Source organism: Aotus nancymaae, unplaced genomic scaffold, assembly GCF_030222135.1.
Source record: "Aotus nancymaae isolate 86718 unplaced genomic scaffold, 86718_ANA_hifiasm-v0.15.2.pri h1tg000012l, whole genome shotgun sequence".
NCBI classification, from domain to species: Eukaryota; Metazoa; Chordata; class Mammalia; order Primates; family Aotidae; genus Aotus; species Aotus nancymaae.
Genome location: NW_026988423.1, coordinates 16375949 through 16389325, shown reverse-complemented (window position 1 = coordinate 16389325; position 13377 = coordinate 16375949). Strand labels below are relative to the sequence as shown.

The window sequence follows — 13377 nt, the reverse complement described above, 5'->3', positions numbered from 1 at the left end:
ATTACACATGAATTATTCTTCAATAAAGCTGCTTAAAAAATACTTTTGGACTTTAAGTTAAGAACAAAAAGATTTAGGTAACTACAGTGCTCTGGTTTCACACAGTAAAAATAAACAGATGTTTTAGGTGAAAGCTAGAATAGCATATTTAAATTTTTTTAAAAGTTAGAATGAATCATAAACCCAATCAAATACTTTCTCATTAGAGATAAAAGAATCAAGTCCCAGAGTGGTTTGGTAACTTGCCTGAAGTCTTACAGCTATAGTAAATACTTCACTAAACTGTAAGATCCACAATAACAGAGATTGTGCTATTTAGGTCACCAGAGTATCCCTAACACCTAGTACAATGCATGGGACATAGTAGAAGCTTAAAAAACATTTGCTGACTAATCTTTCCTATGGAAAGAAAGGTAAAAAGGATGATAAAAAGAAAGAAAATATCCTTTGCAATATGACTACAAGTTCTTCCATATGCTTGATTCTCCAATCTCTAACAGAGACAACAGAATTAAGTAGTACCTTTAATATAATAAATACAAGGAAATAAGTTATATTTCCTATTTTAGCTTACTGAAAACTTTATTCTAACACTTAAAATTTTTTCACTCATATTACCAACATTTAAATAAGCAGAAAATTAATAGAAAATACCCTATTCATGCAGATTAGTGAATTTTTCAAATTAATAGAAAATTTAAAGGAAAAAGCTTACCAAAAATTTCTCCATTTTTGGCATATTCTGTCACAAGGTACAACATACTTTTGGTCTCCATTACCTATTGATAAATAATTCCATATTAGTCTGACAGAAATGTACTGTAATTTTCCACAATATTCTATGGAGTTACTTAATTGAAACTACTAATAAAAGAATCACAGTTATGAACAATTCAGAAGATGGCTAAGTTTATAAGCCTGACAATATCCCTATGATTAATAAGTTTGTGAAAAATTGGGATCTTTGCTCTTGTAAGTGTGGTTCATGGACCAGCAGTAGTAGCACTACTCAACCACCTGTAAGAAATTCAGAATTCCAGGCCCCATCCCAGACATACTGAATTGGAATTCACATTTTAACAAAATTGCCCAGTGATTTTTATGCACATTAAAGTTTGAGAAGTATAAGTATAGATAATAGGAGTTTTGAAGATCAACTTTTCAACATCTCCTCACTGACTTTTCTAGTTCTGTTATCATGGTAGATTCTGATTAAAAGAAGAATAGAATAATTTAGTTCACCTGACCTGTAGCCTAGCTAATCTGGCACAATGTGACATTCCTTGTACTATACTTTAATATTGTTACAAAGTACTCTAATTTAAAAAGATTGTTCAAAAGTTTCATATTCATAGCTCTACTGTTAAATACTTTTTATTTAAATTCATTTTTCTAGATTCAGAAGGAAGTGTGTCATCATCATAAATTTGATTTTTCAAACTACACGAAATAGATATCCATTTAAAAAGAAAATAAGGCTGGGTGTGGTGACTCATGCCTATAATCCCAGAACTTTGGGAGACCAAGGCAGGCAGATCACTTGAGGTCAGGAGTTTGAGACCAGCCTGGCCAACATGGTGAAACCCTGTCTCTATTAAAAAATACAAAAATTAGCCAGGTGGGGTAGTATGTGTCTGTGATCCCAGCTACTTGGGAGGCTGAGGTGGGATAATTACTTGAACCCAGGAGGCAGTGGTTGTAGTAAGCTGAGATGACACCATCGCACTCTAGCCTGGGTGATAGAGCAAAACTCTGTCTCAAAAAAATATATATATATAAATAAATAAAAAGAGTGTTTAGATTCAAGATGAACAATTTTTAGAGTGCTTCTCTGTAACACTCTAACTGCTATCTACTGAAAGAAAGAAAATTAATTTTGTTCTAAGATGTAGGTTTAAGACTATTCTCCATGAGGTCAGCAAACTAAGAACTACTTACAATTTGGGCCTAAACAAATCAGTATATCAACTATAACCAATTAGTTCCCTCAAACAGATAGAATTATTACGTGAATTATGTTAGTTTGATCCTCAGTTTAGTTTATGGTTAACCAGAGACTTTGAAGAATGTAATTAGTTTCTTAGAAGTATCTTCTTTAGGATTAAAAAAAAATGTCTAGGCATGGGTGGCTCATTCCTGTAATCCCAGCACTTTGGAAGGCCAAGGTGGGAGGATCACTTGAGCCCAGGAGTTTGAGAACAGCCTGGGCAACACAGTGAGATCCTGTCTCTGCAAATATAAAAAAATTAGCCAGGTATAGTGGCATGTGCCTATAGTTCCAGCTACTTGGGGAGGGGCTGAGGCAGGAAGATCACTTGAGTCTATGAGTTCGAAGGTGCAGTGAGCTATGATTGTATCACCTCACCCCAGGATGGGTGACAGAGCAAAACCTTTTCCCTAAAAAAAAAAAAAATTGGTAATAATTTTGAAGTTTAAAGGGAGAAGCAATCGGAATTATTTATTTATTTATTTTTAGAGATGGGATCTCTGTGTTATCTGGGCTGAAGTACAGTAGCTATTCACAGGTGCAATCGTGGTGTACTACAGCCTGGAATTCCTTGGCTCAAGAGATCCTCCTGCTTCAGCCTCCCTAGTAGCTTGGACTACATGTCACTGCACTGGGCTAATCTGATATAAATTTGACCTAAGAGGCCACTATAGTTTTAGAATTTTTAGGAAATGCTTTGAATGGCACATCACAGTCTCTCATTCTCAGGAGGCATATCATAAGCCAATGGTCTTCACATTTTTTAAATTGAAAATCTCTTTCAATAAAAGTTGTTTACAGCAGGGGCTACCAACCAGGCCACACCGTGAAGCTTCATCTGTATTTATAGTCACTCCCCATTGCTCGGATTACCATCTGAGCTCTGTCTCCTGTCAGATCAGCAGTGGCATTAGATTCTCATAAAGTGTGACCCCTGTTGTGAACTGCACTTGTGAGGGATCTAGGATCTGTACTCCTTATGAGAATCTAATGCTGAGGTAGAAAAATTGCCTTCCACGAAATCTGTCCCTGGTGCCAAAAAAGTTGGAGACCGCTGCTTTAGAGCCAAGCACGCTGTCATACACTTGTAGTCCTAGCTGAAGCAGGGGGATCCTTTGAGCCCAGGAGTTCAAGGCCAGTCTAGGCAACAACAGTGAAACCCTCTCTCTAAAAAAATCAAATACAATAAACATGATTCCTATGGGAATCCATTGAAAACAAAGCTGCCGGCTGAGCGTGGTGGCCCATGTCTGTAATCCAAGCACTTTGGGAGGCCAAGGTGCGTAGATCACCTGAGGTCAGGAGTTTGAGACTAGCCTGACCAACAAGGTGAAACCCCACCTCTACTAAATATATAGAAATTAGCTGGGCGTGGTGGCAGGCACCAGTAGTCCCAGCTATCCAGGAGGCTGAGACAGGAAAGTCGCTTGAACTCGGGAGGTGGAGGTTGCAGTGAGCCGAGATCCCACCACTGCACCCCATCCAGGGTGACAGAGCGAGACTCCACCTCAAAACAAATAAAAAACAAAGTTGCCAAACATATATGTGTATATATATACACACATGACATATATGATGACACATGTATATTTACACACACATTACATACATGTGCCACTGTAAAATGTTATGCATATTATAAAATACACACAAGAAAACAAATATAAAAAATAAACATAACTAGAGGTTTAATATTTTCTTCTTATACTCCCAAGGACATTTGTGCTAATCCATTTGAATGCACATACTGGTGTGCCAGTAAACCAGCTTTCTGACAAAAAATAAAAAGGCCCTGATTGGTAAGCCAATTACTGTGATGTAAATATTCCCACCAATGAGCATTCTGAGCTACTAACATCATGTTAATTGGCTTGCAAAGCTTCTGAAAGTTTAACAATCAACTCTCAACAAGCCGGTACAGGCTGAGTCCAGCATACCATGAGTGTACACATCACACTCTGGAGATCAAAGTCATGAGCCAGGATACTAGAACATTTCAGTTTAAAAAGAGTTTTTCAACAGAAAAATTCTGCATGTTAAATACATTTTTTTCAATATTCTGTACTATATTATCCTTCTTAAACATGAATTACTCTTTAAAAATCTGAGAAAAATGCTCCTTTAAAAAACCATGGATGGTTGGTGGGTGCACTAAAAGCCCAGACTTCACCACCATGCAATATAGCTGCATAATGAAACTGCACTTGCACCCCCTAAAGCTGTGAAAAACAACAAAAAACCTGAGGGCTTGCACTTAAAATGGTGCATTTTACAAAAATTATTATAACAAAGTTGATTTTTTAAAAAACAGAAAATTTATTTTCTCTACTAAAATAAGCCAAATAACTAAATAAATATAGTCCTATCTATTACAAAGTATGCCACTGAATAATACACTAGTTTAGCCGTTGTATTTTCATAAAACATATTCTTTTTAAATAAGCAAACTGCCATATCCTCATTAGGCAGCAGCACCAAAACCCTGCAGTTAAAATGTAGGGTATCACAAATATACAATTGCAAATTCCGTTTTTTTTTTAAGAGACAGTGTCTGACTTTCTCACCCAGGCTAAAGTGTAGTGGTATCATCATAGCTCACTGCAACCTCAAGCAATCTTCCTGCCTAAACCTCCCAAGTAGCTGGGACTACAGGTGTGCACCACCACATCAGGCTCGTGTGTGTGTATGTGTGTGTGTGTGTGTGTATTTTTTTTTTTTGGTAGAGATGGGGTTTCACCATGTTGCCCAGGCTTGTCTCAAGCAATCTTCCTTCCTCAGCCTCCCAAAGTATTGGGATTATTTTTAAGTTTAAAGACAATATAGAAAAACTGATGTACTCAGTTACAAAAAGCACAAATTTATTTTCTTTCAGTGATTAGAAAAACAAATTTAAGAAGAAAAATCATGATACAAAGTAGAGAACTATTTTGTGGAATGAATGGAGACAGTGTCAGGCTGAGTCATACCTGATAAAGTTTGATTATGTGAGGGTGGTCTAACAGTTTCATTATTTGTACTTCTCGGTAGATTTTCTCAAGGTTCACTGCATCCAGCTGAGACTTATCGATTATTTTTATTGCCACCTGCATCCCAGAACACAAATAAATACAATTAGTAAACAAAAGTTAACATTTTCTAGTTAAGAATCCTGTCAATAAGTGACATGAGATTTCACCTGTAGGTTCCTGACCCTGATGATAGCTAGTTTAAATTCAATGCTCATTCATTCAACAAATATTTCTTAAACTAATACCACGTGTAAGGCAGTAGATGTTGTTTGGCAGTGTCTTCAGTGTGCTATGAAGAATAACTCTGCAAAGTTACTTTAAGAAAACATGTTTCTCTTTTAGTACTATGGTAATGTCTTTTTACTCCTGTACAAACTGAAAAAATAAAATATTTTATTAAATTAGGAGCTATATCAACTAGTTATCATCCCACTGTAAAATACCTATAAGCAAATAATCAGCAAAGTAGAAGACAGTTCAGAAGATAGTTTCTGTTGCAGTGAAATACTATTTTCCTAGAAAAGCAAGTGATAAGTTTCAAAGAATACAGACAAAAAGCTGAATATAAAATATTGAAACTCAGCCAGGCACGGTGGCTTACACCAGTACTCCCAGCACTTTGGGAGGCTAAGGCAGGCGGATCTCGAGGTCAAGAAATTGAGATCATCCTGGCCAACATGGTGAAACCCTGTCTCTACTAAAAGTACAAAAATTATCTGGGCATGGTGGCACGTGCCTGTAGTCCCAGCTACTCGGGAGCCTGAGCCAGGAGAATCATTCGAACCCAGGAGGCAGAGGTTGCAGTGAGCCGAGCTCGCACCACTGTACTCCAGCCTGGCGACAAATTGAGACTACGTCTCAAAAATAAAAAATAAAAAATTAAAAAAATTAAAACTCACTACGTGAAGAAATACTAATTGGATTTTCTTTTAAAAACTGAAGTGCAAAAACTAAAATGTTAGTAACTACACTAAAATTTAACTTTGTAAAAGGAATTTTATTTCAGAAATTTCAAGGTTAATAATTTGAAGGTATTATATTTGAAGGTAAATGACTAAGTAGGCAGAAATCAATGATTACATACTTTTTTCATGCAATTAAAAAGAACTAATTTATTAAAATTAGTAGATATTTGGTTGGAAAATATCCTGATTTAAATAAATTTTCAGATAATTGAATCACCCAAATTTAATTATACGTTTTGAAAAAACTCTAAAATGTACTTCAAATTATATCAAAGGGTGTTCTAAACATAATTTAGCCTTGTTATTGTTTCAGGGTAACTTTCTTTTTTAAATAGAGATGGGGGTCTCTTTATGTTGACTAGGCTGCTCTTGAACTCCTGGCTTCCCTTCTCAGCCTCCCAAAGTACTGGGATTACAGGGCTGAGCCACCACACCTGGCCTCAGGATAACATACATTCATTCATTCATTCATTCATTTATGAGATGGAGTCCTGTGCCCAGCTGAGGATAACTTTTAACATCAGCAATTGCACATGCTATGACAGCTCAATGCTTCCAAAAGGTATACAAGAAAACAGGACTCAGTTTGCCATTTCACATAATTTCTGCAGTCTCTTGTTTATACAATTACAGTTAACCCTGAACAACATGGGTTTGAACTGCATAGGTCCACTGATACACACATTTTCTTCCACCCCTAAGACAGCAAGACCAACTTCTCTTCTTCCTCCTCCTCCTCAGACTACTCAAAGTGAAGATAATAAGGATGGAGACCTTTACGATGATCCACTTCACTTAATAAGTAATAAATATTTTCTCTTCCTTGTGATTTTTTTAACATTTTCTTTTCCCTAGCTTACTTTATTGTAAGAATAAAGTATATAATGCATGTAACATACAAAATATGTGTTAATGGACTGTTTATGTTATTGGTAAGGCTTCCAGTCAACAGTAGGTTATTAGCAGTTAAATTTTGGCGGAGTCAGGCTGGGCGCACGCCTGTAATCCCAGCACTTTGGGAGGCCGAGGAGGGCTGATCATTTGAGGTCAGGGATTTCAGACCAGCCTGGGCAACATGGTGAAATCCTGCCTCTACTAAAAACATCAAAATCATCCAGGCATGGTGGCAGACACCTGTAATCCCAGCAACCTGAGAGACTGAGCCAGGAGAATTGCTTGAACCCAGGAGGTGGAGGCTGCAGTGAGCCAAAATCGTGCCACTGCATTCCAGTCTGGTCAATAGAGCGAGATGCCGTCACGGAGAAAAAAAAATTTGGGGGGAGCAAAATACTATACTTTCAAGTACATGAGGTTGTCAGTTCTCCTAACCTCTGCCTTGTTCAAGGGTCAACGGTAATTTTTTTCTTCTTTCCTTGTGGCTACTCTATCCTTTGCTATTATCTCCTAAAGCTCTATTAAGTTTCATTTCTTACCTTTCTCTGTTTCTAACTTGCTGCCCACAGGTTGTTTCCTGATTTAATTGTAGAACTGTCCAAGCTTCCCAGGGGAAATCCGATTACTAATCAATGTATAAAATTAAATGTATTGCCTAAGAATATTATACTTTCAAGTACAAACCTTCTTCTCTAGGCAGTAAAGGACATGGGTTCCGTGATAGCTGTTTTCATTATGTTTGGTGGTGTTTTAATTATTACCACAATCAAAATATTCTAGAAAGTAAAACTTTGATTGCTAGGTAAGTAGGCTGATTAATACTATACTTCCCATTAGAAATATTATTGGACCACTTCAAACCTAAATACATTTAAAGAAACCCCCCTCAATTAAGAGTATGATACAGTTCATTATTATCCATTACTTTGGGTAACAGCTGCCAGATAAAAGCATAAATGTCTAACTGAATATCCTCAACCAACAAAAAGCTTTTATAATGAGATGGGTCACAACCATGTAATAGAAAGAGACGGAGAGAAGTCACAACCATGTAATAGAAAGAGACAGAGAGAAGAGACAATGGTTTTTGGAGGGATAGGAATCATGCAACAATTTTATACTGTACATATCTTGAGTATCATATTTAATGGGATTAAAGAGTTTGGATACTAAATATCAATTAAAGCAAGGTATTACCGAGATAAATCTCCTTTTTTATACCCTTTTAGAACCTTGGCCTGAACAATGAAAAAGTGAAAAATATATAACATATATTAAAAAGTTAAAAATGTTATCTAATTAAACTTTAATAATAAAAAATTCTAAATCTCATTGTTTAACTTAACAAAATAACTCTCAAATGATATAATTCTTGCTTCAATTTTATCTTGGGTTACCGACTTTATACATCTGTCTGTGACCATAAATACATACATATATATTTATATTTACATTGCTATCCTTTATTTCTAAGGCTTTTAGAACTATTATAAGAGGATTATACTTCTCTAAAGAAAAAGCAGAGCATGAATTAACATGTTCCTTGTAACACAAGTAGTCTAACCGCTTTACCAAATACACCCTAAAACATATGATTCAAACTCAATACAAGTTTATTTCTTGCTCATGTAGCAGAACTAGATGAATGAAGGTGGCAGGCATTTGACATTCAAAGAGGCTTTAATATCTTTAATGTGTGGCTTCCAAGGTTAACCTGAAGGTGGTCTCCATTTCAGCAAGACAGAAGGAAAAAAGAACTTTGAGGGATCCTCACAGGTGATTTTATGGGCAGGGCCTAGAAGTGGTGCCTATTATTTCTATTCATTCCATTAGTTAGAACTCGGCATATGACCACACCTAAATGCAAAGGAGGCAAAGAAATTGTCCAGCTGTAGGCCCAGAAAGAAGAGGAAACAGTAGCGTTTTCAGTGATCAGCTAGCAGTCTCTGCCAAAGTCATTCAGGTAATTTAACAATGGAGGTCTCTATCAAGTACTTCCCAGAAATATGTGTAATACTAACAATGGCAATGACTTTCAAAACTGCACAGCACTTTTAAAAATACTTTAAATTTTATCTCATTTATTTCCAAATTCTGTGAAGTAAATGGAACAAGCAGTATACTCATGAGTTGATGAAACTGACGTTCAAATAATGTCATATAATCTACAAAGGTCTTAAAACTCTAATGAATTAAAGGAGAAAAACCCTAGGTCTTCTAACTCCAACTTCAATCTTTTCACTATTTCAAAGCGTCTATTAGTAATACATTTACGGAGCACCTTTTGTGTGCCAGGAATTATGCCTGGGATATAAAAATATATGAGATTTGATTCCTACCCTCAAAGAATTTAATAGATCTGTAAGAAGATGAACACATTTTATCAACAAAAAAATCTGTATTTGGGGATTTCCCCAAAGGTGTACTGAAAGTCCTTAATTTGCAAAAGGGTTGTGTTCCAATAGTTCATTTTAAGGATTAGAATAAACTTAGATTTCTAGGAACTTCCTCTCTACATCCCCTCTCTTATTTAGTTCTGAACATAGTATAAGGGACAAAATCTGCATGGTAACAAGAAAGTAGGTCAAGAAAGGAACTCCACAAATGGAAAGATCCCTTTTTTTGGTGGTGTTCATCTAATCAACTCTCTAATTCTTAATTACATATGTCATCTTTAAAAAAAACCTTCAATAAATTTATATGATGATACAAAAATGAATACTCCTTCTACTGAAGGACTGAAGAAAGGTTACCTCTATAAACTGAAGAACATTAGGACAAACTAGAATGATCACTATCAAATTAAATCCCACATAAAGTAGCAACACTGAATATTCAACTTCAAAATACTCAGGGAAATATTAATTAAAGACAAAATGCCATATTCACAAAGATTAAAAAATAAATAAACTTGTTAGCTAAGGTTCAATGAGATGTTCATTTTAGATATTGTTAGTAGGAATATAAAATAGATTATAATTTTTCTGGGAAGTAATTCAGTAGTCTTTATTATAAACCTTAAAAATCATCCATTTCATGTAGCTTAAGGACTCCTCTGAGAAATTATTTGAGGAAATAATCTGAAATGATGACAAAGATTTATGTGTACTTTTTTTTTTTGAGGGTCTCGCTCTGTTGCCTGGGCTGGAATGCAGTGGTATGATCTCAGCTTACTGGAACCTCCGCCTCCCAGGCTTAAATGATCCTCCCACCTCAGCCTCTCAAGTAGCTGGGACTACAGGTGTGTACCACTACACTGTGCTAATTTTTGTATATATGTATATATTTGGTAGAGATCGGGTTTCACCATGTTGCCCAGACTGGTCTCAAACTCCTAGGCTCAAGTGATCCTCCCACCTTGGCCTCCCAAAAGTGTGGGATTACAGGTGTAAGCCACCTCCCCAGTCTTATGTGTACATATAATCAATAGAGTCCTAAAAAATGAGATATCAGTGCAGTGTCAACATAAGGTATGAGAAGAAAAAGATGAGAAAAAACTAGATACAAATGTGGCAAAAATATTATCGGGGTAAAAAGATCATGGATTATTTTTTCCCTGCTTTATACTTTTCTGTACAATTTTTCTTCAGTGAACATGTATTACTTTTCTAATAAGAAAAAACCCTATAACAATGACATAGTTACTTACCACATATACTAACTTCTTCATCTAAGAAATACTAGTTTTCATTTTCTCATTTTCAAAATTCTTTAGAAAATGGTTATATTATTTTATGATTTAAATATTAAGAAGACCATATATACAGAAATGTTTCTAACTATGTGAAATTAAAAAAAAATACATATGAAAGTAACAACTATATAAAACACAAATTTTATGCAGGAGGACAAGGAATTAAATGTAAGAGAGAGATGTAAAAAAGTATTAAACTGATGAATAAAAGGAATTGTTTCATTTTTCAAAATGTTTATGTTATCTGTTTTTTTCCATTGAGACAGTCTTGCTCTGTCACCCAGGCTGGAATGCAGTGGTGCAATTTCAGCTCCGTGCAACATTTGTCTCCAGGTTTCAAGTGATTCTCCTGCCTCAGCCTCCCAAGTAGCTGGGATTACTGGCATGCACTACCATGCCAGGCTAATTTTCGTATTTTTAGTAGAGATGGAGTTTCACCATGTTGGCCAGGCTGGTCTCCAACTCCTCACCTCAAGTGATCCACCCACCTCTACCTCCCAAAGTGCTGATATTACAGACGTGAACTACCATGCCCAGCCTATCCTGTCTTTTTGATTTTAGGAAAAAAAAAAAAAAATTAACTTCTTATAAAAGAAATAGTAATCTCATGCATTTGAAGAAACCACACATACAAAAGTTGCTTTTGGGTTCTATAAATCCACAGATTAAAACCAAAAAAAGTAGCTTTTGGAGATTTTACAAAGAAGTTACACAATAAGAACTATTCTTCTAATAACAAATCAGAAGGGATTAACATGTGTTCGTTATCTTAGATCATATTTGCTCCAGTCCTATTACTAATATACTAATTTCTACAATGTCCTTCTGAAGTACCAAGTAGTATTAGCCCTACCATACATTAGACCTTTGAAATTAAAAAATAAATACACTTTTCAACTTATACAACAAATCACTGGTGGAATTACAACCTACTGGCCTATCATTTGATTGAAAAGCAAGTGTGTGGTCTGTAAGGAAAGAATTTCTGAAAGCAGTAAAAGCAGTAAAACAAAGAATTCTCGTTACCCTCTCAGAATAAATAAAAAGTAGACTTTTTTCCAATGTAAATTTGGCTTTTAAAATTATTCAAATAATAAATTATCATTACGATTTGATTTGACAGCTGGGTATGGTGGCTCATGCTTGTAATCCCAGCACTTTGGGAGGCCAAGGTGGGAGGACTGCTTGAGCCAAGGAGTTCAAGACCAGCCTGGACAACATGGCAAAACCTTGTCTTTTTTTTTTTTTTTTTTTTTTTTTGAGACGGAGTTTCGCTCTTGATACTCAGGCTGGAGCGCAATGGCGCGATCTCGGCTCACCGCAATCTCCGCCTCCTGGGTTCAGGCAATTCTCCTGCCTCAGCCTCCTGAGTAGCTGGGATTACAGGCACGCGCCACCGTGCCCAGCTAATTTTTTGTATTAGTAGAGACGGGGTTTCACCATGTTGACCAAGATGGTCTCGATCTCTTGACCTCGTGATCCACCCGCCTCGGCCTCCCAAAGTGCTGGGATTACAGGCTTGAGCCACCGCGCCCGGCCCAAAACCTTGTCTTTACAAAAAATGTAAAAATTAGCCAGGTGTGGTAGTGCGCACCTGTAGTCCCAGCTACTTGGAAGGCTAAGGTGGGAGGATCACTTGAGACTGGGAGGTGGAGGCTAAAGTGAGCTGTAATCTTGCCACTGTACTCCAGCCTGGGCGCAGAGCGAGACCCTGGCCCCCACCTTCCCCTACAAGATTGATTTGACTTTTATAATAGTAGGTAAGAAAAACAGATTGGAAGAAAGGTAAATGGTCCTATGATTTTATACTCACAAAAATAAAACTGAGAATTTTTAAGACTATAAAAGAAGTGATTAAAAATAATCCCCTATTGTAAAAAGTATTTAAACAAATCAAAAAAGACAATACAATTAAATGAGTCAAAGGACAAAAAGAATTTATAAAAGGAATGCAAATCATCATATAAAACTGTACAAACTAATCAAAGAAATGCAAATCAAAGTAATAGAAAATATAAATATTTGTCAATTTAAAAAGTAGAAAAATTTTTTAAAAGTAGCAAAGAATATTACTTTCTGTTACAAACTGGCAGAGATTTAGAAAATAATATTCCTGCCAAATGTGAGTTCTTCCTGGTGAAAATTAATGAGTATTCCTTTTCTGGAGGGTAATTTGGCATCCTATACCATAAGATAGGTAATGAATATACTCCTTGACTCAAGAATTCCATTGCTAAGCAATTACACTGAGGAAATAATCAGATACATACACAAAAATGTATGTAGAGGGATATTCTGTGAAACATTATTTTAGGAAGAGAAACAGCAATCAATAGGAAATTGATTAAATAAAAGATGGATAGTCAAATGCACAAATACTATTTAACCATTGCTGTACATAGTTTTCAAACTTGGGGAAATGTTAATAACATGTTAAGTAAAAAACACAGATTATGTCATGTATACATGACATCGACTTTATTATATACATATAAAATATATGTGAATAACTAGAATAAGATGAACCAAATATTAACAGCCATTATTTCTGGGTCTGGAGAGTAGTAAATAAGGATGTTAATTTTCTTCTCTGGGCTTTTCAACAATGTTTACAATGAAGATGCACTGACTTCCGTAACTGGGGGAAATCACATAAATACTATGTTTACTTTCAAGAAGAACTTAAAATAAATTTTAGTATTGTTCCTCAGTTTAATTCATCTAATATTCATCTCTTAATCTGTTTAAAGTATTTAAAAAAAATTTTTAAATGAGTTTCTGATAGAATTCCCAAGTTTATCTTTCAATCTTCTAATACTGCAAACTGAA

General features: G+C 35.6%; 1 protein-coding gene across 1 annotated transcript in view; it reads right to left on the bottom strand.

Annotated features, from left to right (window-relative positions):
• Positions 1-13377, bottom strand: part of SIK2 (salt inducible kinase 2) — a 121306-nt gene that overhangs the window by 102263 nt on the left and 5666 nt on the right. The window contains exons 2-3 of the mRNA XM_012470542.2: positions 4954-5070; positions 716-779 (exon numbers count right to left, since the gene is read on the bottom strand). Of these exons, the coding sequence (XP_012325965.2) occupies positions 716-779; positions 4954-5070 (181 nt within the window). The remainder of the gene's footprint in view (positions 1-715; positions 780-4953; positions 5071-13377) is intronic.